This window comes from Podarcis filfolensis (genome assembly GCF_964270895.1).
Source record: "Podarcis filfolensis genome assembly, chromosome: 1".
Lineage (NCBI taxonomy): Eukaryota > Metazoa > Chordata > Lepidosauria > Squamata > Lacertidae > Podarcis > Podarcis filfolensis.
The window spans coordinates 76891408-76917121 of NC_139604.1; the positions used below are offsets into that span (position 1 = coordinate 76891408).

At 40.9% G+C, this 25714-nt stretch overlaps 1 protein-coding gene across 4 annotated transcripts in view; it reads right to left on the minus strand.

Annotated features, from left to right (window-relative positions):
* NELL1 (neural EGFL like 1) overlaps nt 1-25714 on the minus strand; it is a 374882-nt gene that overhangs the window by 340364 nt on the left and 8804 nt on the right. For all 4 annotated transcript variants that reach the window (XM_083598461.1, XM_083598460.1, XM_083598463.1 and 1 more), the window contains exon 2: nt 15690-15818. In XM_083598461.1, the coding sequence (XP_083454587.1) occupies nt 15690-15818 (129 nt within the window). The remainder of the gene's footprint in view (nt 1-15689; nt 15819-25714) is intronic.

Genomic DNA, 25714 nt, shown 5'->3' on the forward strand with positions numbered 1-25714 from the left:
ATAGCTTGTCAATGAAAAACTGACTGAAAATATTCTTATAGAGCCAGAGCAGACTGAAAAAAATGCATGTAGTCAAAGAGTATAACGTATAATTGTCCATAATTATACAACTCGATATAAGTTTCATTTCAACATAAGGACTTGTTTGTGTGTATTTTTCTTTGTTTCCCTCATATGGTTACTACTAAATTACATGCCGTTTCTTCTGACTAGAACACACAGGCCCATGGATTCAGGGGAAAAGTAAGGGTGCTAATTAAGAATATTATGACCATTGGATTTCTTACATGCCCTTCACTGGGGATGGTTGCGGTTGAGATATCAATCAAAATATGTCACTCATATAATACAGGTCTCCTCAGGATATTCACCTGAACTTTTTAATAATAAATAATAATAATAATAATAATAATAATAATAATAATAATAATAGCAGCCCTGTTTAAAATATACAGAAAGGGATAAGTGAGTGTCCCGACACAATAAATCCAGTCAGCCATACAGCCAGGCACAATAGAGTTAAGCTACAGAACATGTGCTGAGAAGAAAGGCCGAGCGGAAAAGACTAAGCATTAGACTCTTGTGTAGATAGCAGGCAAAGCAGAGAAAGCAGACTTTAAACAGTTATGCACAACAATCAGTGATCAAAGCACTGCTTTGCAGAAAGAAGGGATCACCTCTCAGAGAATAAAGGGAAGAGGAAAGCAGCCTATGCAGTGGATTAATGGCATACCCTAGTAATACACAGTGATTTCAGAAATCTCGCTGCTTATTTTCCGAATGCCTTTCTGAGAGTGGGGTGGGTATTTTTGGCTCTCCACAGAAAAAAGTGTGCTATAGAAGGATTGCTGCCAAAGCCAAGAAAAGCTAGAAAAGTTTCAGAAATGCATGTCCCCGAGTTTTCTCTTCAGTTGGGTGTTCGCTCATGTGTTGTCATTCAGGATCAAACACTTGGAGGATAGAAAGCCTTATAGCACCAGTCTCTGAGCTGCAATGCACACATGAAGGAAAACCTATACAAAATCAGGCACCACCTTATATTATTCAGCTTTGGGTGGCACGCCTACCTATGGAGTGATAAGAAGAAAGTCCATAAAGGATTTGGGAACCACATTTTCAGGAGTTCATTAATAGAAGTATGGGACAGGGATAAAAACCTTTTGGAACCAAGAGTTCCACATTGGCTATCTCCGTTAGAGGTTATGTGTGTAAAGAAAATTAATATGAGAGGGAAATGGGCTACATATGGAGAATTAATAACTAGAAGGAGGAAAATGGAAACTAAAACCATATGACTATGTTAAAGATTATGTGTATGATTGGTTGCATTATTTTCAGGTAAATGAAATGCTTAAAAAAGATATAAAGGAAAGTGGTTATGCAGAAAAAGATTCAAAGTTCCAAACAGAGATAATAAATAATGAATATAAAACTCTGTCAAAAATGTATAAGATATTGTTAGAATGGTTTACGAAAGATGAAGAGGTTAAATCGGTAATGATACAATGGGCCAAAGATTTTGGATATAATATTCAATTTGAAGATTGGGAAAAATTATGGAAGGAAAATTTTAAATTTACTGCATGCATGGGGTTAAAGGAAAATGTTATGAAAATGTTTTATAGATGGTACATTACACCGGTAAAATTGGCAAAAATGTATAAAACATGTAATAAGTGTTGGAAATGTAAAGAAAAAGAGGGAAAGTTTTACCATATGTGGTGGGAATGTAAGAAAGTAAAGAGTTTCTGGAAAGCGATATACAATGAAATGAAAAAGATGTTAAAATACACTTTTGTTAAGAAACCAGAAGCTTTCCTTTTAGGGATTACAGGGAAAGAAATAAGAAGAAAAGACTGTAAACTATTCCAGTATGCAGTTACGGCAGCAAAAATTTTATTGGCCCAGAAATGGAAACAAGAGGAAATACCAACGATTCAAGAATGGAGAATGAAATTGACGGACTATGCGGAACTGGATAAATTGACTGGGAAAATAAGATATGCTCGAAACCAAAAGTTCATCGAGGATTGGGGAAAATTCGTAGACTATCTGAAAAATATATGTGAGGTGCAAACAACGCTAGTGGGGTTTCAAGAAGCACTGTAAAATTTTAAGAGGTATTGTTAAAAGAAAATAGAAAAGGGAGGGAAGACAAATGGCAATGCAATTAAAGGAATGCGTATTGAAGGGTAAATACGGATGATTACCAGAGAAGCTGAAGGAAGACCAAAAAGAGTACTTTGTTAAAATTTGGACAAAATTGTATGACTGTTTTGGAAAATTAATAAAAATTTATTTATATTATTCAGCTTAAACAGTCCCTTCAACAGGCTGAGCAGGGATAGTTAGAGTACATTATAAAACTAATGTGACCCACACACTTTGGCAGTCACAAAGTAAAGAGATAAAATGAGCAGAAAGACAAGATCTATACAGGTTTACAAAAAAAAAATCCTTTAAATGAAGTCCTTCCCAGTTCAAATGGTACCAGTTCAATGTAATGAGACTAAGAATGTCTCAATATTTTGGTAGCAAGCTCCACTCAATTATGTGGCATTAACTTTGAAGTAAATATGCATAAGATTAGCCTCTTATCTTCTGAAGAGATGAGCAGCCATTGTGTATAAATCTGTACAGCAAATCGGTATGACTGCTGGTGCACTGACAGTGTAGGTATCTGCAATACATCAGGACAGTGGTTTCAGTAACTACTAAGAATGTCCATCATTTCTCTTGGGATTCCATCTGTATAATGGCAGAAAAATGTGAAGATCTTCCTCCTCTGCTATCAGCAAACGATGGACAAGAGAGACATGTTTGGATAAACATTAAAGCGAGGAAGACTTTGTTCTACTAGGAAACAAGATTTCCATAAAGCTTGTATTTGAAAGGGATGGCAAGTCAAAAGCCACAGTGTTACTGCTTTGTTTGAGAACAGACAGGTTAGGGTGGGAACAACTGCAAGCACCACCATGGATACATGAGTCTGCTGCACTTTTATATCTCTGTCTGGATCTGGAGCAGCAAGTTGGCCTGCTAGACATGGGGCAAAGGGTCATTGTCTCACCAAAGCAGCCACAGCATTTGCAACTGCTGTGAATTGTGCACAGGGATCTGTTGTTGCATATAAGTCATCCTTCACTAAACTGGAGCTAAACCAGCTTATGACATTAACAGTTCATATATAAATGAGATGCACACATCAGTATACATCTGTATACATTTGTATATGACGGATTTTGTGGCACAGTGGCTGCTAGGAATAATTTAATTCTTCTGAACTTCTGAAATACTGGTTTTAGTGATCAATGCATTTTTATAGCATGTAGATGTAGATAGTCTGCTTGTTAGAAATCATAAGGCACTTTGGAGTTTTCGAAGGTGAACTGCATTAAAAAACTGTCAAATCATTCGATAACCTCCCAATTTATATTTGACACTCATGGATGAGAAAGATACATGTATATTGCTTTAGGTTATTCAAGGAGCAGTTTAACAATGTCAGCCCATTTGTGAAAATCTACAGATTCTGAACTCGCTGAAACCAACTCCTTGATAGAATTTGCCTTCTCATTTAAGCCCAATTGGCCACCACAGCGTGCTGAAGATTGAAAGTACTTTAGTAACTGGCCATATCAATTACTTCATTAATGCAGTAGTTTTGTAAAAAGAAAGAAAGGGGGGGAAGCCATTTCTTGGCATACTATCAAAGACAATAAAGTCATGAAGTTACCAGAATATGAGAAGGTACCATATAAAAATTTAGATGATTCCGCAAACCTTCAACAAACCGTGAGGTACTAATCAAGTGTTTGGAGTTCAACCACTTCAGATTTTCACATGAATGAGAGTGCTTCCATGTGCCTCTCCACAAAAAATCTTCCACAGAAACAGCTAGAATTTCAGGGGAAATCATTATTTATGGGGGGGGGGTAGAATAGAAAATACTTCAGAAATATCAGTCTGCAGTGGTCAAACCCAGGCACAGTTTTTCCATCTCAATGACAAGTAGGTTAGAGAAGTCCGTTCGACTTCCAAAATGTTTGGAAACCAAGGCGCGGCTGCAGGAAGCTCTGTCGGAACCACCATCGGACATTCGGGTTCCAAAGGACATTTGTAAACTGGAAGACTCACTTCTAGGTTTGCGGCGTTCAGGAGTCAAAACATTCAAATTGCAAGGCGTTCGGGATCCAAGGTACAGTAAGCCTGCAACTTGCACACACTTAACTTGTGCACATTCAGCTTTACGTGCTTGGTAATAATAATAATAAAAAATTAAAAGGGCAATCCATTGCCACTGCACCCAATGTGTCTTGACCATGCATTGTTTTCACTTTAAGCACAATCCCCGGAATGTAACCCCCACAAAAGTTGTGGGCTTACTAAACTGCAAAATATGGGTTAAGCTACATTGATTTTGAGGTCCTTTACAAGACCATATAGATACATAGACAGACAGACAGACAGACATGCTATGCCATCTAAATAGACATATGCCACAGGAACTAAAAAAATTGGTCGGACTACAGGTTTATAATGAGAACATATCTCTGTTAATATCCAGAGAAAGAATCTACATAAAGGTAATCTGTCAAATAGTTTTCAAACCAAATCCTGTCTCTATTTGTACAAAGCTATTAACACATTTCAGAGTACATTTCCAGCATGTATTGACAACTCTTTGAAAACCTGAATGCTCCTAGCTAAGCATCCTATGAAGTTGGGCCCCTGCTGCACTATAATTATGCAATACTACCTCCGGACAGAGAGTGCAACTACAGGGCTCCCTATTTGGAGTTACTATTAAAATGACATGAAAAGAGTAGATATGTTCTTAGTTGTCAGAATATTTAAAATGCAGACAAGCAGTTCAGTTTCAGGAATCAGCCTGGATTCAAAGAAATGGTGAAAGTTTGGTTCCCCACCCCCCACCCCGTGTCTCTCCTCCTGCCTCCATATACGACAGAGATGAGAGCAGCATCTGTCAGAGAGCTGTGGAGTCTCACAGTTCAACAAAAGGCTCCCATGACTTTTGTCTTGAATTTCCCAGGACATGGTGCCATGCAGATGAAATAGACAAAACAGTACATGCAAGAGAAGGAACAGCAAGGAAGATAGCATTAACTGTCATGCTAAATTGGGTCTGCCCACTAAGGCGCAGCTTAGACATACAGTTCTTGTCTAACTGTGTCATCTAAAAGCTGGAAGCTAAGGCAAGAGACTGAGCTGTAACATGATGCCTATTGTTTGAAAGTCACCCCTATCAATCATGGCCCTAAGGATGAAGAGGATGAAGTTGACGACTCAGCAGTCAGGAGGGTAACTGCACACAGGCCCAGCTCCAGAAGCACTTCTGCCAAGACAAGCCTGTGGCATAGCTGTCAAGTATCCCTTATTTGAAGGGACAGTCCCTTATTCCAGCGCCATGTCCCGCTGCTGTCCCTTATTGATGGATGTCCCTTAAATGTCCCTTTAATGATGTCCCTTAAATTTCAAAGTAAGCAGCTCCTCTCCCTCCCTCCCTGCCGGCCAGGGAGGAGGGAGGCTCCAACTGTGTCGCTTGGCTGTGTTGCTCACCCAATAAGAAGTCTAAGAACGACTGGGGGGTGGAGCTTGCATGCCTTGTGTGTGGCTAGTTAATGCAAGCTGAGGGGTTTTTTGACTGCTGGATGCCATTTTGTTGCATGTGATGCTGCAAACTTTGCAGTGCAAAGCCAGGCCGGGGAGCCATCTTAAGTTGAGGCTGCATAGGCCTTGTGGTGCATGTGATTCAGATTCTATTCAGTTGAACCTCTGGTTACAAAGTTGGTTGGACAGTGTTCTCGAAGCTACCAGCATGAGTTTGACCAGACTGCAGGAGGACAGGAAGGCTGGAGTGCCTGGAACAGGTGAGGCTGCAGGTCCCTTATTTTGGCTGCTGGTCCCTTATTTTCAAGGCTGCTGGTCCCTTATTTTCAAATCTGTAAGTTGACAGCTATGGCCTGTGGTGTCAGGGCTCTAATAGCCCAAAGATGTTACATTGCTGTCCTCTGATTCAGGAAACTCCATTACAGAAGCCCCAATACAACCAGCGTGTCTCCCGTTTTGTTGGAGTAAAGAACTGCTGGAGCAATCCTCATTAATTGAAGACCACCCCCTGCCCACCCAGCAAGCTTGCAGCTGGGACAGAACTGCTGCTCCTATATAGGTCTCCATCTGAAGTTGACTGTTGCTGAAGCAACTTTTAGTCTGATCCCTGTATAAGGCAGTTTTACCTTGCCCTGATCCACCTCTGTTCAGGTCAGCAGAATTCACTAGGTAGCTTTACGCAATCCAGAATGTACTAGCCTCAGCCGACCCCCAATCTGTTAATATGATGGTGTGGCCTATCTTAGAAAAGATCACTGAGATGAGGAACACAAAATGCTTTGAATATTTTAAAAGTTCTATATATGTATCAAGTATTACATTATCGCCACTGCTGCCACTATCCAGACATAACACGAGCACTGTGAAATCAGTGGTGCTGTTTGGAAGCAACCTCCAACAGGGCCACTTTTTCACAAGTTTAAACACCCACCTGAAATAGAAGAAATAGGAAAACGATGGCCCTAAAGACTGCCTAGGTTTGTACAGTTAATTATGCCTGTAGAGATTATTTCCCCTTCATGGTTCTGCAAAGAACCATGAACCAAAGCTGCAATTAATTCCATATTTCTGATCCTGCAATCCTAACCAATTCTGCTTTCCTACTGGGGAAAAGACTATGAAGTGCTGCCACCTCCTGTTACAGATAAGGCAACATAAATATTGCATAACATTAAACTTAAGACCTAGAACCCAGGGCACTGCCATGGTATTTTACCTATTCATTAAACTGCCATATTTTTCTGTCTATAAGATGCCCCCATGTATAAGATGCCCCCTATTTTTGGGGACTCAGATTTAAGAAAATGGGGGAGATGGCCCAGAGTATAAGACGCCCCCTAATTTTTGACATTATTTTTTAAGGAAAAAACCCTAGTCTTACACACAGAAAAATACGGTAACTGCTCAAAAGTCACTACACAGCTACTTGCAAACTGTGAATTCATCCTAAAAGTCTCTAGAAACGCTAGAAACTGTCCGAAAAACAGACACAATGATGCCTAATGTAAAAATATCTGCTCTAAAGAAAACTGAAATCCTAACCCACTTACCTGGGAGCAAGCCCCATTGAATTTAGTAGGATTTACTTCTGAACAGATGTGGCTAGGATTCTGCTGTGAGTTGGGTGAAAAACACCTCCTTGCTTATACTATAGCATACGCATCTAACAGCATCCCACAACTCATTTCTTCAACCACCTAAGTCTTAGCACAAAGACATCTCTTTCAAATAACTTCCTTAACAGGGTTGCAGAATACTGTAATGGAATCCTGATTATTTAAGCAGTGTTCTAAATCATATTGTGTAATGTAGTCTGTCCTTTGAATAATAATTTACTTTATAGTGTGTTTGATGGGGGAAGTCTTCCATCCTGGTCAGATGACTGCAGGTTTAACTGTCACTGGGGACTTTAGACAGGTGATTAGGGGTTGGGGAGAGAACCCTCAGTATGCAAAAGAATGGCATACTATATGCATGTTCTAGTTGGTAGTTGCAGGTTTAGGAGGTGGGCAGGTATTGGGGGCTGTGCCCCTAAAGGACCAGGTGTGCAGCCTGGGGGTCATTTTGAACTCTCAACAGTCTATGGAGATGCAGGTCAATGCTGCATCCAAGGCAGCTGTCTGACCTGAGAGGAAGGCAGAAAGTGGCGTGGTGGTTGAAGACTTACTGGGGAAGCTGAACCACTTACCCTAGGCTGAAGAGACCTGTCCACAGTGCTGAGGGAAAAGAATCAGGTAGGTAGCCGTGTTAGTCTGACACAGTCGAAATAAATAAAAAAATTGCCCAGTAGCACCTTAGAGACCAACTAAGTTTGTTCTGGGTATAAGCTTTCACGTGCATGCTGGTATCTGAAGAAGTGTGCATGCACACGAAAGCTTATACCCAGAACAAACTTAGTTGGTCTCTAAGGTGCTACTGGACAATTTTTTTTATTTATTTCGAGGGAAACGAAATAAGGCAATTGGGAATGCTAGGTCTGTTAGGAGAGTCTGAGGACGATTCCAGGAGAGCATGGCAAAAAAAAAAAAACAGACTTGCACTTCAATTACATCAGTAGGGAGTGAAACTGAGACTTCAACAAAGGCCCTCAGTTTTGGTATGGCTTAACTGGGATGAAGTAAATTACAAGGGCAATCTGGCAAGAGAGTTTAAACAGGGGCAACTATTGCTCGGAGCTTTCCTGGTTTAGAAAAAAAAAGCTGCTGGTATTTAAAGTGGCATCAATAAGTTAAAGAGTAAACTGTACCCATTTAAAAAATACATTCCTATATTAAAATTACCACATTCTTTATTACAGTGCACAAACTTATGTGGTTAATTAATATCTTTGTTAAATATAGTAACTACCAGGGGCTGCACTTCTGCTTGCCCCATTCGCAAACGCCCCACCATTCCTCCCAAATTAACCCCTTGCCCCCTCTAGAACTACTGAGCTCACTTTTCACCTTCCCACCCCCGTTCCTGAACCCCTTTCTGTATTCTTCTCACCACACATTACAACTACTCACTACCATTTTCAACTTCCGCCCAATTATGAAACCACCCCTCCTTCTATTTTGCAGGCCCTAGTTCAACTACGATAAGCTTCCCTAGTTCAACTACGATAAGCACCTGTATCCTACTCTAGTCAGAGCAATGATTGTTTACAATTATTCTTATACAGAACAAATATGTGTGCAACAAATTCCCAACACCAACTTCGTCCAAGGAAATTCAACTTCAAAGAAAGAGCATGGCAAAGCACCCTTAAACCTATCCACGCCCACCATTTTTATACTGCTGCTAGTTCCTCCTCCCACCCATCCTAGCAACTCTTCTCATTCAGTACAGGATTCTGTGTCACTGGACATAAATTGCATTGAAGTTTGGGGAAAATTAGGTAGATACGTGCATTCATGTCTAATAGGCATGTAAAAGGGTGTTTTGGCAGGAAACTGACATGGTTGTTCAATCCATTTTTGGCCTTTTTGTTACCTCAGCTTGTGCTACTGAACGGAAGATGGAAGGAAGTAGGATTTCCAACTCATAAGAAATTAATTATGCAGATGCTATCTGCAGCAAAACAATGGAAAGTCTCAACAGATTCTACAGTGAAACAATGGCTTTTACTTTTTAAAAAAATGCTGCCATTATATATAATCTTATTAAGCATGATAAAACTGAACAGAACTATTAAGAAAAATCAATTCTAAACATCTTGAGTGCCTTTCTTTTTGCATGCAGATAATGCTGATATAGATAAAGTGGAAATGTATAGGAATTTTTACATTGATTAAGTTATGGATCACAGTGCTTTAACACATGCAGTGATGGGGCAATGACAACAGAGGTTTCTCTTCTTTTCTGTTAATTTAGCTATTTCATTGAAATTGATGGTTTCCTGCTGGGTCAAGCATTATACTTGTAATATTTTTACATTTTTACATTTTGATGTTCCTATCATTACAACTGGGAACTGACAATTTTTCAAAGAAAGGCTTGCAATAGTGCTGTGCTGTTTTTATTATCTGTATTTTCATAGATTTTTTAAAATTCTATTAGGGTTTAATTACTTTAATGATTACTTTTTATTTATTTTTTAGATTTGTGTATTTTAACTGTTGTTTTAGTTTCTGTCAGCATCCTTGCATCCTGTTTAAATATAATAGTAATAATAATGATAATGCAAAATTTGACACATACTGGAAAAAAATCACTTTATTCTCTTTTAAATTTGCATTTAAGAGACACACACATAGAGATATCCTTGTATCTTGAATATTGTTTGTTTGTTTGTTTATGTGTTACATAGGAGGCATGGGTCACAAACTAACCCATCATCACAGACTTTTATTGCACTAGCCATAGGCCATGCCATCATTCAGAAAAAGAACAAAAAGAAAAACAGCAAGAACCATAAAAATCATCAGGCACCACACATACAATATAAACCACGGTCACAACTACTAAGATTGTTTATTGCATAAAATAGAATAGCAGAAGATTCTCTAGTAAAATGTGCCAAATTAAATATCCGAATCCCCTTTGCAGTTGACCTATATTTTACCTAGTTCTTTCCTCCTGATCTTCTTAGCTGCCAATGCATAGATTGCTACTTTATAAGTTACAAAGTAATCAGTATCGCTCAGCAGCCATTTCACCCTTTCCACCCTATTCAAGTGAGTTCCATTTGGAAACAGGGGTTTTATGAATCAGTCTCTTGGGTCTATATAAAACGGGCACTGCAATAAATAGTGGCCCAGGTCCTCCACACAGGGTTGCCCACACAAAGTCTCTCGTCATAATGTACTTTGCCGTAGCATCCATCCAACACCGCCAAGGGCATCGATTGGAATCGTAATTCTGTGAAAGCAATTCTAAGCATGGCAAGTGGGAGTTTTGACAGGTAACTGGCCCGGGTATGCTCCGTTTTAATAAGTGGGAACCATGGCGAACTCTTGGTAGAAGCCATCATGGTTAGATCCCTTTCTGCATCAGATCTAAAGAGACAATCTCTTAAGTGCCTCTTGTCCATCTTCATATTCACCTGAAAATCTTGTATTTGGTATTGGGACAAGAGGCGTTGGATACCGTCCTTCCAACATTTGGTCTGTTTCTGTTCTCTGTGTGACATAGCGGGGAATCTCTCCTCTGAAAAAAACTGAAGTCTTTTCACATAATTTGAGCACAAGTAATCAATTCTAGCCTGTATTGCTGTCATGTCAGCTTCAATGCGGAAAAGAGCAGCTGGAGTCCCGTTGGGGAGCAAGAGCACTTTCCTGATGAATTTGTTCTGCACTATTTCTAAGGCTTTGTTGGCATTTGGGTCCTGCCCCATATTGCTACTCCATGAAGCATCTGGGAGACCACTTTAACAGCAAAGATTTTTAATGCAGGTTCCAATAGCTGACCACCCACTGTAAAATAGAATTTCATTAATGCCCCACAAGCTTTCTGTGCTTTGAGTTTTGTAGCCTCGATGTGCCCCTTCCATTATAGTGTCTCAGTGAAAAGGATTCCCAGATATCTGAAGGAGCGTATTTGCTCCAAGTTCTGCTGATCCATTTTCCATTTGAATCTGGGACCACGCTTCCCAAAGACCATAATTTTGGTCTTGAAGTAATTCACAATGAGCTCTTCCCGCTTGCAATACCTGCTGAAAGCTGTAAGCAGATTGTTAAAACCTAATCGGGAGAGTGATAGGAGCACCATATCATCGGCGTACAGCGGGCAATATATCTTCCTATTACTAATTGATGGGGCGGGGGATTACACCTGTGTTAGCTGTGGCACCATATCATTTATATAAAAGTTAAAAAGTGTGGGAGCCAATATGCAGCTTTGTTTCATGCCTCAATGTCATGAATGCTTCTGAGAGACCTCCCTTTAAGCCCACTCTGACTCGTGTTTCTGTACCACTATACAGTTCACGAATTAATAATAATAGTTGTGGGTCTATATTAGCATTTGAGAATTTCTCCCACAGTCTGTTAATGACTGATTGAGTCGAAAGCAGCAGATAGGTCAATGAAAGCAGCGAACAGATTACATCACAAACTAACCCAGAGTGGGTTCATATAACCATTCCTTGCTCCCTTACAATGCTGCAACTTTTCTAGTTCACTTTACAGATTTGCATGGAACTTCACATTGTGAATAGGTTAACTACACAGCCTGATCACGAAGCACGACACTATTAAAATGTTTATTCTCTAGCTTTGCTAGGAATGAGATTAGGACACCAGTTCAGTGTCCCTACACTTCAGTATGAACAGTTAATTGAGACCGTGAGAAATGCCAAAGTTCAAGAAGATTGGTAAGAAATGTCTCTGATTCCAGAGAAATAGCAGCAGGTTGCTGTTGGGTTGCTATTTATGAAGGAAAGGTACTTGCCACGTGCTCAAATATATTATTCTAGTTTACATACGCCTTCTGATGTGGGTTATGGAGCATAGCTCCATGAACAAAGTGGACCATAATGAAGAGAAAATTACCATGTGGCTCCACTATTGATTTGTAAATATTTGTTAGGTTTTTATAGTGTGCAAATAATATCACAGTGGTTGGATTGTACACAATTTGCGTCCCTCCACTGACAGAAGGCTCTTTGAGCCAGTGGAGCCCTCCATCACTATATCAATCAGTGATGCCACTACCCGCTCTAACCCCCATCCTAATAAGAACTGCTTTGGAGGCTTAAGGACCCTTCAAAATAGTGGTACAGGGTGGAAGGGCTACAGAAAGGAGGGGGAAACAAAGGACCTTCTGTAAGCAGGAACACACAATCTGGATACAACCAGAAGCAGCCAATGAGGAGAAGGGCTGCCATTTGCCAGGATAGTGCAGGGAAGGAGCATGGTGGTGGTGAGGTTGAGCACTGTGATCAAACTGACCTCACCCTGACTTCACCCATGCACTGTCAGATTCTTCCCCATTTAAGACTAACACTCAATATGATGTAGGATAATGGCAATGTGGAGTATAGCTTCACCTAGGCTAGGCGTTTTCTCATATGTACATGATCGATACTAGGATAACAGTACTGGTCCATGTTACAGAATACCAGGATGATTTATGTGAAGTACTTGGAACATTAAAATGTATACATAAATTTTCATACCACACTGTCTCATACCCAAACACTACTTAACAACAAAAAGATACTTTCAGCCCCCACCTTCTCTAGAAGCCAGCTCTGTCCCCATATCCTGCTTTGGATTACAGACATCTTGAAAATAGCTGCAGATTACACCAGTCAGTTCCTCTCTCCCTCTCCCCAACCCCAATATACTCTGGAATTACTTTAAGATGTTTCAGAATACAGTGGTACCTCGGGTTACATATGCTTCAGGTTACATATGCTTCAGGTTACAGACTCCGCTAACCCAGAAATAGTACCTCAGGTTAAGAACTTTGCTTCAGGATGAGAACAGAAATTGTGCTCCGGCGGCACAGCGGCAGCAGGAGGCCCCATTAGCTAAAGTGGTGCTTCAGGTTAAAAACAGTTTCAGGTTAAGAACAGACCTCCAGAACGAATTAAGTTCTTAACCCGAAATACCACTGAACTTTACATATGTCCATATAAACAAATGTACATTTTATATGTAAACAGACATTCATATAGATATGTTTTCTAGGACAAACATTTGGGCGGCTTTAGACATATTACTGACTGGGTGGGAAAAGTGAAAACAAAAATATTGTTTGCTTTTTACCATACCACTGTCCTACACAAAACGCACACACATCCTGCCAGATATAGTTATGCCATGACAGCTTCCAATGCGTGAGCCACTGCATCACAGGCACAAAAACACTAGCAACAAAGAGCTATACAGCACACAGAAGTTCAGTTCACCTTATACCACACACTACTTAGGAGTATAACATTTGATCACAGCACATAAAGAGAGGGAAAGATACAGCATTAAGACACAGGACCCAAAAAAGCTGGAAGAGACACACACATAGCCCTACTTGGGAAAAGTTCCACTGAGGGAGGAATTAAGTTTCTCTTACCAAGCAGGTAAAAGGAAAGACCAGGCAGGCAACAAGGGAAGCCACAAAACCACACACTTAATAATAGCAACCAGGAATAGTCTTGCCAGAGGGACCTCCCTCAACCTCAAATCCACAATGCAGACACCACAGAGCAATTTTTAAACTCCAAATCACACCAGCAGACTGAAAACAAGACACCCCGGAGGCATTCCCCACCTTATTACCCAGTCATGTGCATAAGGAGCACAATGGCTTGAAGAGTAGCCCTAGCCTGAAGGACAAGCACAGGTTTTATATATAGGGGGTTTCAAGTTTGAATCCAGGGCTTAACACCACACTGCAAGGAGTGGGGAGGGACTCCCACACTCAATAGTATAGCTTCTATATGGGCCAAATAACCTTTTTAACTGTTCCTTCCTGTCTCATGTAACCAATCCTACTACCACCACACACTATATTCTTGTTGTATGTTTCTGACTGGAGTCCCAATGCAAGGTACCAGTTAATGTTTGAGGCAAAGAAGTGTTAGCAATAAGCTCAAGTTTCTGTGAGAGTTGTGAGGCCAAGTTGTTTATTTATTTATCAACCATATTTATAAACCGCACTTCACCTAAAGTTCCCAGGGTAGTAATACACAGAATTAAAACCAAAGTTATACAAGCCAACATAAATTCCAGGCAAACAAAAGAGCAGCAGCAATAAAAATCCAATCTAATATACCTCAACCTTTCCCCAAAGCCCAAGCAAAGCAGTGTGTCTTGAATGGATGACAAATGACAGCAATGTCCTAGTGAGATGCACTTCAGGTGCACTTCAGGAATGGGGGCTGTTACCAAGAAAGCCCACCCACAGGTCCCCACCACACAAATTTCTTTGGTGTGGGGACCACTAACAGAACTTCCCCCTCATTATCTTAACCCAGAGATCTTTAATGGACACTTAGGCACTCTGCACATTTTCCCTGTTTCTCTTCACCAGCGTTCCCCCATATATGCTCTGTGCTTGCATGACTTAAGACTAGAGAGGTATAGTCCCACGCTACACACCCTATCATCTCAGTTGTGGTCCTCTTTTCTAGGGTTTTTATCTTGGTGCTGATGTGTTGCATACCTGTCAAGTGTCCCTATTTCCCCGAGACATTCACAGAATTACAGAAGCAATCCTGGCTTCTGATTTCATCTGGGAATGTCCCATTTTCCCCCTCCAGTGCCCCCACCAAGCACAGGAGGAGGATTAGCCGGTGTTTGCAGCCAGAACTTGCACTTAGCAGGGGAACCCTTCATGAAACAGAACCCTTGTGTGCAGGGGAGCATTGTTCTTGTCGGCCCCTCTCTGTCACTGCCAAAGCCACCAACACTGTCATGGCTGCAGGAGGTGCAGCACAGGCAGAGAAAGCAAGCAAAGTCAGAAGAAAGTGAGCAGCTGCCAGGTAGGGGCTGTGGCAGGGCAGGCGGCCAGTTGACTCTCGCGTCTTTTGGTGTTGTGCTCTTGCGCGAGCCAGCTGACCCGTGTCTCAATTTTCTGCTGAAAAACATTGGCAGGTATGGGGTTGTAATTGGGTCCTGACTGGATTCATATACTATATTTCATTGTGGAGACATCAGAAGGGAAGGAGGACAATATTTTATTTTCCTCTTCACATCAGCTCCATGGTCAATATAATGATCCACTATTTGTGTATTAATATATTATTATGGTAGTGTCTACTCTTCATCTGTTCTGGCCACATCCCCACCTTGTTTGGGTTGCTATACTGGCAGTTATGTAGCAGAACTCTAGGGGTGGCGTATCCGTACAGCTGCACCAGTAACTCTCATGTGGCAACAGTACAACCCCCCTCAAACATAAATGTGTTCCAGCAACAAAACAAAAACTTTTCAAATAAAATTAGTATTAAAGCTATCTAGCATCATTACAGTCTACAGACAGTGGTTTTGATATACTTTACTTTTAAGATACCAAGACAGAGATTGGTGAGGGAAGGAACATGCTTCATATGCAAGAAATATGTCAGTCTTCCAAATTATTAGTTACTCGCACTTTCATTCCTGTTAAATACATAAAGATATTAGCCTTACCTTGAAATAAAAATGCTTTACTGGCATTATGTAGTCCAGACACCTGTGTAACTCCAATAGTCATGTTGACTAGATCCAGTTCTGTGATGATATCAATTTGTAAGTTGGGATCCATTCCAAGGCCTACAACTGGTTGAAAAGAAGGCAGGTTTTAATTTTTAGTTCAAGTAAAATAACTACAAACGCTGTGCAACCATGAACAGTGCTATAGCCACATTAAATAGCCCTAGTCCTACAAGCAACAAAAATGATCCACTGCATTAACTGAAACTGAACTCCCATCTTTCCAGATCTTTTTTACCGTATGGGACAGGGCACAATAAAGCACCATCATTAATGCAACAGCATGACATGATAAATGAGCCCTGCAATTAAACAAACCTTAAGAACTAGAAAGATGAATAACATGAAGACAGACAGAGATCGGATGGAGAATTTTGTAATGTATTGGGCAAGTAATGGCTGTGTTTAATGAGATATGCTATTACCAAGGACTGAGTCTTATACACACACTTACAACCCACTACTTTAGTAGCCCATATATTGCTACCTGCATTAATTCCTTTCCTTGGATTATCCAAGTATTTTGAATGTAACTTGGACAAATAACATTGTATCTTGCCTTTTCTAGTTCGGGTTTTCACCAAAGGCAAAAATGTACTACTGCATTTGGAACATTATCTTGGTGCTCAAGTATAGGATACAAAAATTCACTGTGATTTTTCCTGACAACATCCAAACTGCAGACTGGTTCCAACAAAGTCATATTTAAGAGTAGACTCATTGGCAGCACTTTAAGTTACTGAAATTCATTGATTTCATACTCCAACTATGACTAACCCAGTACAGTGGTACCTCGTGTTACAAACACCTCGGGTTACAAATACTTCAGGTTACAAACTCCGCTATCCCAGAAGTAGTACCTCAGGTTAAGAACTTTACCTCAGGATGAGAACAGAAATCGTACGCTGGTGGCATGACGGCAGAGGGAGGCCCCATTAGCTAAAGTGGTACCTCAGGTTAAGAACAGTCTCAGGTTAAGAACGAATCTCCAGAATGAATTAAGTTTGTAACCAGATGTACCACTGTATTTATATCTCCCTCACTTGGGAAATTCAACAAGCTTCAACTTGTACATTTTGAGGGTTAAAAAAAGCAATGGTTGCCATTCCAGTATGATACCATTATACGGATCACCCTGCTAGACAAAGGAGCTAGACCTGCTAGACCTCTCAAAGGAGCTGTGTAAGGTAATAACTGCTTAAAGTAATACGCACCAAGGTGTGTGCACACAATCCTTCCATAGTGAATGTGCAGTAACAGACTGCCAGCAGTGTCAAGTTTTGCTCGAAGATGCAGTTGCATGATGTAAGAGGACTGCAACTTATGTGCTATAACAAGGACTTAATACATTGCCTTATTCAAGCAGGCAATCAGCACTGTATTAACAAAGCTGACACCACTCATTACATGTATAGCTGCCACTCATAAACCACCAGAGGCTCAAACTTCTGAAGACATTTTCTTCAGCTACCTAACCCTTAGTCCTGGTTCTTCTATTGCAACTTTCTGACACTGCAATTGTCTCCTTGTGCTCCACATAAGCAAACTACAGAGTTACAATTCCTACCAACAACAAAAGAGCAGTTTATAAAGGGGTGGGGTAGCTGTGAAACTGAACTCTACATATTCCCACCGAAAAGTGAAAAGGCAACTTAGTAAAACATCCAGAGACAAGAAAGATTGGCTGAAAATACATAAGGAGAAGGAATTAGTAGTACATGTCATGTACAATTCCATAATTTTAAAGGTAAAGGACCCCTGACAGTTAAGTCTAATCGCAGACGACTCTGGGGTTGCGGCACTCATCTCACTTTACAGGCCAAGGGAGCCGGCGTTTGTCCACAGACAGTTTTTCTGGGTCATGTGGCCAGGATGACTAAGCCACTTCTGGCGAAACCAGAGCAGCGCACGGAAACGCCGTTTACCTTCCTGCCAGAGCGGTACCTATTTATCTACTTGCACTTTTTGGTGTGCTTTCGAACTGCTAGGTTGGCAGGAGCTGGGACCGAGCAACGGGAGCTCACCCCGTCGTGGGGATTCGAACCGCCAACCTTCTGATCAGCAAGCCCAAGAGGCTCAGTGGTTTAGGCCACAGCACCACCTGCGTCCTCCTCATAATTATTATTATATTTTTGATTACAACATTTTCCTACAAATGAGAGCCAGAGAAGAGGGTATGCTTAATCCTTTCCCTTTCTGCTGGTTGATCACTCTAAAATTGCACACACACCCCAAATTCTGGGATATGCAGTCAAATCTAACATTGCATATTCATGATAGCAAGACCATACATCTGTACTGATGATAGGCGAACTCAGACCATAAAAACATAACTGGTAGAGAAGGCTCTGTGTGGTGATATTTCCCCTCCTGTCCTGGAAGGGAAGAAACAAAAAAGTATTTCCTGTTCTTTCTCTTTCTCTTCAACCAGCCATGGAGGGGGACATCTGACTGCTTGCTCCCATATCAAGTCCATGCCTGAAGCTGTTTTTGTTGTAAACACAAGTCTTTTACCTGCATTTGTTTTTGCTGCTGCTGCTTCTGCGGCTGCTAAGGGTGAATGCTTGTCTGTGAGTAAACTATATGTTTTAAACTTACTTTTCAGTCTGCAGCTGATAAACCCTGTAACAAAGGGGGAGCTCAGCCTAACAGCTAACACCTATGCTTTCAATTAAACTACATAAAATGGGATTAAAACTTTTCTCAGCCCCACACTTTTAAATGCAAGCAGTAAGCTGATCCTTCTGCCTGTTAACCTACATATGTGGGTTCTGTAGGGGGACAAAACATAGTTAATTATATTCCCTCACCTACCTAATAAAACCCATCACAAATTACGTTCCCAATCATAGAGACAAAAGCCACTTGGGGGTTTTAATGGATGAACAGCAGGAAAGTAAAGAGTTAAGCACACACTATTACACCCACCAATTTTCTGTTCCCAATTAGCCTCCTGCAGCTGCTTTTAAAATTTAAAAAGTGGGGAGGGGGGAGAGAGACTCACAGAACTGCCAATCACACATATAGTCTGACCCACAGCTCCACCCAATTCAGTATTGTGCTGTCCTTCTGTAACACCAGCAGCACGTATGTATAAAGTACTTTAGAGTTCTCACATGTATACAGACATTTCAGCAAGAATTTCAGCACAGCAATGGTGTAAGACAGGACAGCACTGTTACAATTTTGGGGAATGGGCATTTACGGCTGAAAATCAATGTAAAGGTATCGAATCCAAGAAACTGATGAGCTAAGACTATATTTGTACCATCACATCCTAGTGTCAGATTCAACTATCCCATTCTGCTAGAGAAAACCAGCACAAGGACTCTCCCTTCTCTTTCACCTGCATATCCCCCAAGTTCACTCTGTAGGGCTGAGAGAACCCCAAGAAGAGGCAGGGATGAGGAAGGGGAGTTCTACCAGGCAAGCAAAGCTGATCTCCTTAGCTGACAGAACGATCTCCTTGGTACTACGTTGACCTTAGTCTCATAAAATGCAATTCCGTACATTTCTTCTCAGAAGCAAGTCTAATTGAATTAAGTGGAGCTTATTACCCGGTAGGACTGCAGTCCTGGCCACACAGATGACCCATGCCCTCACTTATTTACAAAGTACAAGGTTTCCTCCTCGGCATTGATGGGAAAGAAGACTACAAAAACTATACTTGTGGCTGCTGGAAGGGTCAACACACATTAAAATCCATTTCACTGGTGCAGCAAAAGAGCCCCATATAAAGTAGCAGGCTTCCACATATGTGGAATAAGCTTCTGCAAAATGTGAATGATCTCACACTTAAACAACATCAACCTGCCATTTCCGAAATTTTATCAAGAATATGTAATATAAATGTGTGTACAGTGGTACCTCAGGTTACATACGCTTCAGGTTACAGACTCCGCTAACCCAGAAATATTACCTCGGGTTAAGAACTTTGCTTCAGGATGAGAACAGAAATCGGGCTCTGGCGGCACGGCAGCAGCAGGAGGCCCCATTAGCTAAAGTGGTGCTTCAGGTTAAGAACAGTTTCAGGTTAAGAATGGACCTCCGGAACGAATTAAGTACTTAACCCGAGATACCACTGTCTATGAGACTACAAGGGTTCCAGTAGAGCATTCTGGCTACATTCTTAGAGCTACACTTACTTAAGTCCATTGATTTTAATGGTTCTACTTCGAACATGTCTGATGTTGGATATCCCACAGGCTATTTTGTTCATATTTTGGTAGTAGCTGTTTATCTTTCCCATGCAAAAATAAATCAGTTAAGATATGAGTGGATATTTATGCCCAGAGGTCAGAATGAAAGCTGTTTCTGCATCTATTTAGTCTAGAAAATAAAGGATATCAGCAGACTCATAAAACTGCTCTGCAGGTGATTATGCACTATTCCAACGAGATCAACAGACTCAAAAATAGATCAGTAAAGCTGAATTTTACAAGGGGGAGCCAATGTAATGAATTATGTAATGTGGCATGTGTCTTGGATGTATTGCAGAAATCACCCTGTTCCTTTTGAATTTTTCCAGTGATTTAAAATGAAATAAACACAAAGGAATAAATTCCAACCATGAAATGAATAGTAAAACTGCAACTGATCACAGTGCTTTCAAAGTTGAACCTAGATATTAAAGTTTATGAATGATGTGTGCAGAAGCCTGGGTATCCTTAGTCTCCACAAGGTTATTTTGGTCTTTGAGGATTTGCTCCTGTTGAATTTGTGAATTGGGGACCCTTGTCAGCTAGCTTGCCCAAAATCTATTCAACTATAGAGTACCGTATTTTTTACGGCTGCATTTTTGAATACTATACAATTATACAGAATATTATTTTAACAGATGTGTGGCTCATTTAAGACCAACTCACGTTTTGATTTTACAGTAAGGAAATGAAAAAAACAAAGGGTTGTGAAAATGTTTCTTTTCCACAAGGAAAATAAATCTGATGTGTCTTTACACACTGTGGGCACACAATATATCTCTGCTTTTTTCTTACAGAGATGCACAGATTTTTCTGTGTGCCAGAAAAACAACAGGTGAAGAACTGCATGACTTTTATATTAAAACAAAAAGAATAGACTGGTAAATATGATGTGTATGAACATTTAAATTTAGAACCTGTTTTGGAAATTTCAGAGATTTACCAGCAAGTCAGACCTCCATGCTGCCACTTTCAATATGGTTGTAGAAATTCCTGCATCTGCCTTACACAGATAAAATTTGAGTATGTTCCAAAACCTACAGAAATAAAACATTAAAGGGTTCTTCTTTTACCAGGCAAACATCTCTACTCAGAATTAAGCACCACAGAAATCAACAAGACTTGCTCCCAGGTAAGTAGGTATAGGATTGCTACCCTTAATCTCATGCATGGTTGGCAGAGATGGGTAGGCCCAAGGCCTTTTAGAAAAAAACTAGTTTGCTTTTCTCCTCCCTGCTATAACATTTGAAAAGAACAACAACTGACCATTTGTGCTCTTTATGAGCATCCAAAATTTGCTGCCTGCCTTGCTCTCTTTAACGATAGGGTCAGTTAGCCCTGTGAAGAACAGCTGGAAGAGCTAGACATATTATTAAGAACTCAATAGAAGCTATTATAACTAGGTAGCTGAATCCTGTTGTCTTTGTCCATGGAGTTTTCTTGGCAGGGATACTGGAGTGGCTTGCCGGTTCCTCCTCCAGGTGGATCACGTTTGGTCAAAACTCTCCACTATGACCTGTCCATCTTGGGTGCCCTGCTCGGCATAGTTCATAGCTGCTCTGAGTTCTTCAAGCCCCTTCGCCACGGCAAGGCAGTGATCCATGAAGGGGCTTTTCCAGGGAGTCTTCTCTTCTCATGGCCACCTCATGAGAAGAGAAGACTCCCTGGAAAAGACCCTGATGTTGGGAAAGATGGAGGGCACAAGGAGAAGGGGACGACAGAGGACGAGATGGTTGGATAGTGTCTTCGAAGCTACAAACATGAGTCTGGGGACTTCCGGAGGCGGCGCGAAACCGTGATGGCGGACCTCTTCGAGTTCTGAAGAGGGGCACCGCAGAAAAGGGTTGTTCGCGACGGCGCAGCGGCAACCCATCAAGATAAACCACGGGCAGAGTGAGTCCGTGGCCGTGGGACCCGGCGGGCACCTGGAGCGACCCCGAAATCACAAAAGGAACCCCGTAAGGGGCTCCGGAGTGAAGGAGGGGGAGCGGTGCTGTGGGTTCATCGCTCTTTCTGCGGAGGCGAAGCCGCGCGGCTGTCACGGATGAGCGCTGACCTTTCTTCCAAGAAACATCGGGCTGAAACATCAAACCCGTGAGTAAGGACCCAAGATCCTACAAATTAATTTGGAAAATTTGGCTAAAAACGGGAGACGAGAAAGAGGAAGTCCGTCTTCCGGCACTGCTTTCAAGATCAAAGCAGACGGTCTAAAGAGCGGAAAGCGCTGTGAACAGGGAAGCTTTAAAGCTTTAAACTGGGACTTTCGTGCACACTTGAATTTTCCTTTTAAAGAATAAATACAGCATAAATTTGACCTGGAGCAGTCCCCCAAGGGGCAAGGGAAGATTCTAACCCCAAATTCCCGGGTGGCCGGGTAAAGTTGTTTAAACTGCGGAACTGTTGCAAACTTCCAGATACTTTTGTAACTGGAGAGTGTAATTTTGAGCTTACTTAGCTGAAGTGGATACAATTGCAGGCACCTTGCTGGAACTTTGTTACATGTTTAAAAGTGCTCTGCAGGACTTTTTTCTTAGTGTGCTGGAACTAATTTGCCTTTAAAATTGTTTTTAAAGTTGGAACAAAGGGACTTTAATGGCGGAAAAGTTATCCTCTTCTTACTAAAACTTTGGTGGCACTCCCCCTAGAGGACATTGGGAATATAGAGGCCTGGGAAAAGTTTTTCTGTTTATCTTCTCTCAATAGACTGTTTTTAATTTTGGGCTTGCCTCTCCCATGGGACTACAACATCTGACCTTGAACATTGACTGATGAGTGGCACAGGAAAGACAAGAGCAGCCAAAGCTAAAGAAGCTAAGGAGAAAGAGAAAGCAAAAAAGCAAGCACAGCTTTTGCAAACAACTTTAACTCAGGGACGTAGATTATCAGTTCCAGCTGTGCTTGCGACACAAAAAGTAGAAACCGAAAAGCCTGAAAGATCTGAAGAGGAAGATATGGCAGCAGGAGGAGCTGAGGGAATACTGAAACAAGTTTTGGAACAATTGTCAGCAATAAATCAAAAAATTGATAACCAATCAATAAAAATTGATCAAGCAACATCCTCGATCCAGAAATTGACAGATCAGGTTTCCCAACATAACCTAGCAATTGAAAAATTGCAAGGAGCAACAGAAGAGAATCGTAAACTGGCAGGGGAAGCCGCTCAAATTGCAACATCAGCTAAAAAAGAAGTCGAGGAAGTTAAAGCGGAAGTCAAGCCTCTCCATAAACAGATAGGGGACCAACAAACCTATCTCTCGTTGGTGGAATTGAAAAATCGCGAGACCAACCTCAGGCTAAGGGCAGTCCCAGAAATTGAACAAGAAGATCTGATTGGACTTTTGACAACAGAGTTTACAAAGTTCTGGGACTTAAAAGAAGAAAGTGATTTCAAAATTGTATCGGCTTTTCGGTTGGGAAGATTAGTAAGAAAAGACAGGTCCAGAGACTGCTTAATAGCTTTGAGATCAAGGGAAGAGAGAGACAAAATACTAGGCCTACATTTCAAAAACTCAATTGTGATACAAGAGAAAAGGGTGGAAATTTACCGAGATATTCCTAAACAGTTATTGGACTTGAGAGCCACCTATTCAGAATTGGCTAAGTTGCTGAGACTCAACACAATTCCTTATAGGTGGGAGTTCCCACAAGGGCTATCATTTACCTACAAACAGAAGAAGGTTAAAATAAGATCACCAGAGGACCTACAAAAGTTCCTGCACGACCACGGAGAAGATCTCCAAAAAGAAGCAGCAGCTAATTGGCCTATACTCAACCCAGGTGGAGCAACACCTGCACCTTCGGAACCAGAGGAGAAAGAAGACACACCGCTCTAGGTGTGGCAGAATAGTTCAGGATGTCTCTGCGGCTACTCAGTTGGAATATAAATGGCGGAAATTCCCCGGAGAAAAGAAGGAGGTTATTTCACATATTGAAGAAAGAACAATTGGACATTATTTGCTTACAAGAAACCCATGTGACCAGGCTCCATAGGAAGGTTTTGGTTAATAAAAGACTAGGCCAAGAATTTATTTCGTCTGACAAAGTAAAGAAAAGAGGAGTGGTGATTTATGCTAAGGAGAGCCTGACACCTAAATTTTTATTTAAGGATGAACAAGGAAGAATTTTGGCAATTGAAATTCAAACCCAAGGAGAAAAAATATTGATATTAGGAATTTATGCCCCAAATGACGGGAAATTAGAATTTTTCAAGAAGCTGCATGAGACGCTGCTGGACTATCTGGATTATGCTAACATCATAATGATGGGAGATATGAATGGAGTGGTGTCTACACATATGGATAAGTCTTACAACCAGAACTTAACATCAGACGGCAGACTGCCCAAAACTTTTTTCGAATTGACTGACAATCTGGATTTGATCGACATATGGAGGACAAAGAACCCCCTAGGTAAAGAAGGAACTTTTTTCTCTGAGGCCCACCTGTCCTGGTCAAGGATCGACCAAATCTGGACTTCCAGGGGGCTGGCACCTAAGACTAAAAAGGTGGAAATCTGCCCAAAAACATGCTCCGACCACAACGCCTTGAAAATAGAACTTAGATTAACTCAACCCGGTTCCTTCAGATGGAGAATGAATGACACACTACTAAGAGATCAAGAGATTGTGAAAAAGGCCCAAAAAACATTAAAGGATTATTTTGAGATAAATCTGAATACTACAGTTGAAAAAAGAACGATTTGGGATGCAAGCAAAGCTGTTATGAGAGGGTTTCTGATACAACAGAATATAATTAAGAAAAAACTCTGGAATGGAAAGAAGGACAAAATACTGGAGAAAATACACCAAGGAGAGAAAAAACTGAGAACCAAACCAAAGTCCAAGGAGGTGCTGAGAGAAATTAAATTCCACCAAGCAGAATACTCAAAATTGATCAATCAGGAGATTGAATGGAAAATAAAACAGATGAAGCAAAGATCCTTTGAATCAGCAAATAAATGTGGAAAGCTGCTAGCTTGGCAGCTGAAAAAAAGACAAAAGCTAAATACGATAACAAATCTAGAGATTGATGGAAGGATAGTACAGAAACCAGAAGAAATTAGGAAGTGTTTCCACAGATACTTCAAAGAACTGTATGCACAGGGGCCCCAGAAAGAATCAGAGATAGATCAATTTTTAAAGACAAATGGACTATCAAAAATAACTCAAGATAAAAGATCAATCTTGAACTCTACAATAACCTCACAGGAAATTGAAGGTGCCATTCAGAACATGCAACTAGGCAAATCTCCAGGCCCGGATGGGCTTACCTCCAAATATTATAAGGTTCTGAAGGACTATTTGATACAACCTTTGTTGGAGGTATGCAACCAGATCATGGATGGGAAGAGGGCACCAGAAACGTGGAAAGAAGCCTTCATCACATTGATACCTAAGTCAGAATCTGAAAAGACTCAGCTTAAAAACTACCGTCCCATCTCACTCCTAAATGTGGATTACAAAATATTTGCAGACATTTTGGCAAATAGACTTAAAAAAGTTTTAAATGAAGTAATTCATAAAGACCAAGCAGGCTTTCTCCCTGGTAGACATTTATATGAGAATACTAGAAACATCATTGACATTTTAGAACTTTTGCAGACTAACAGGAACACAAGGGCGGTGTTAATTTTTATTGATGCGGAGAAAGCTTTTGATAACATATCTTGGATGTTTATGAAGAAGAACTTGGAAGGGATGGGAGTAGGACGGGGGTTTGAGAATGGATTACATGCAATCTACTCAGAACAAAAAGCTAAATTAAT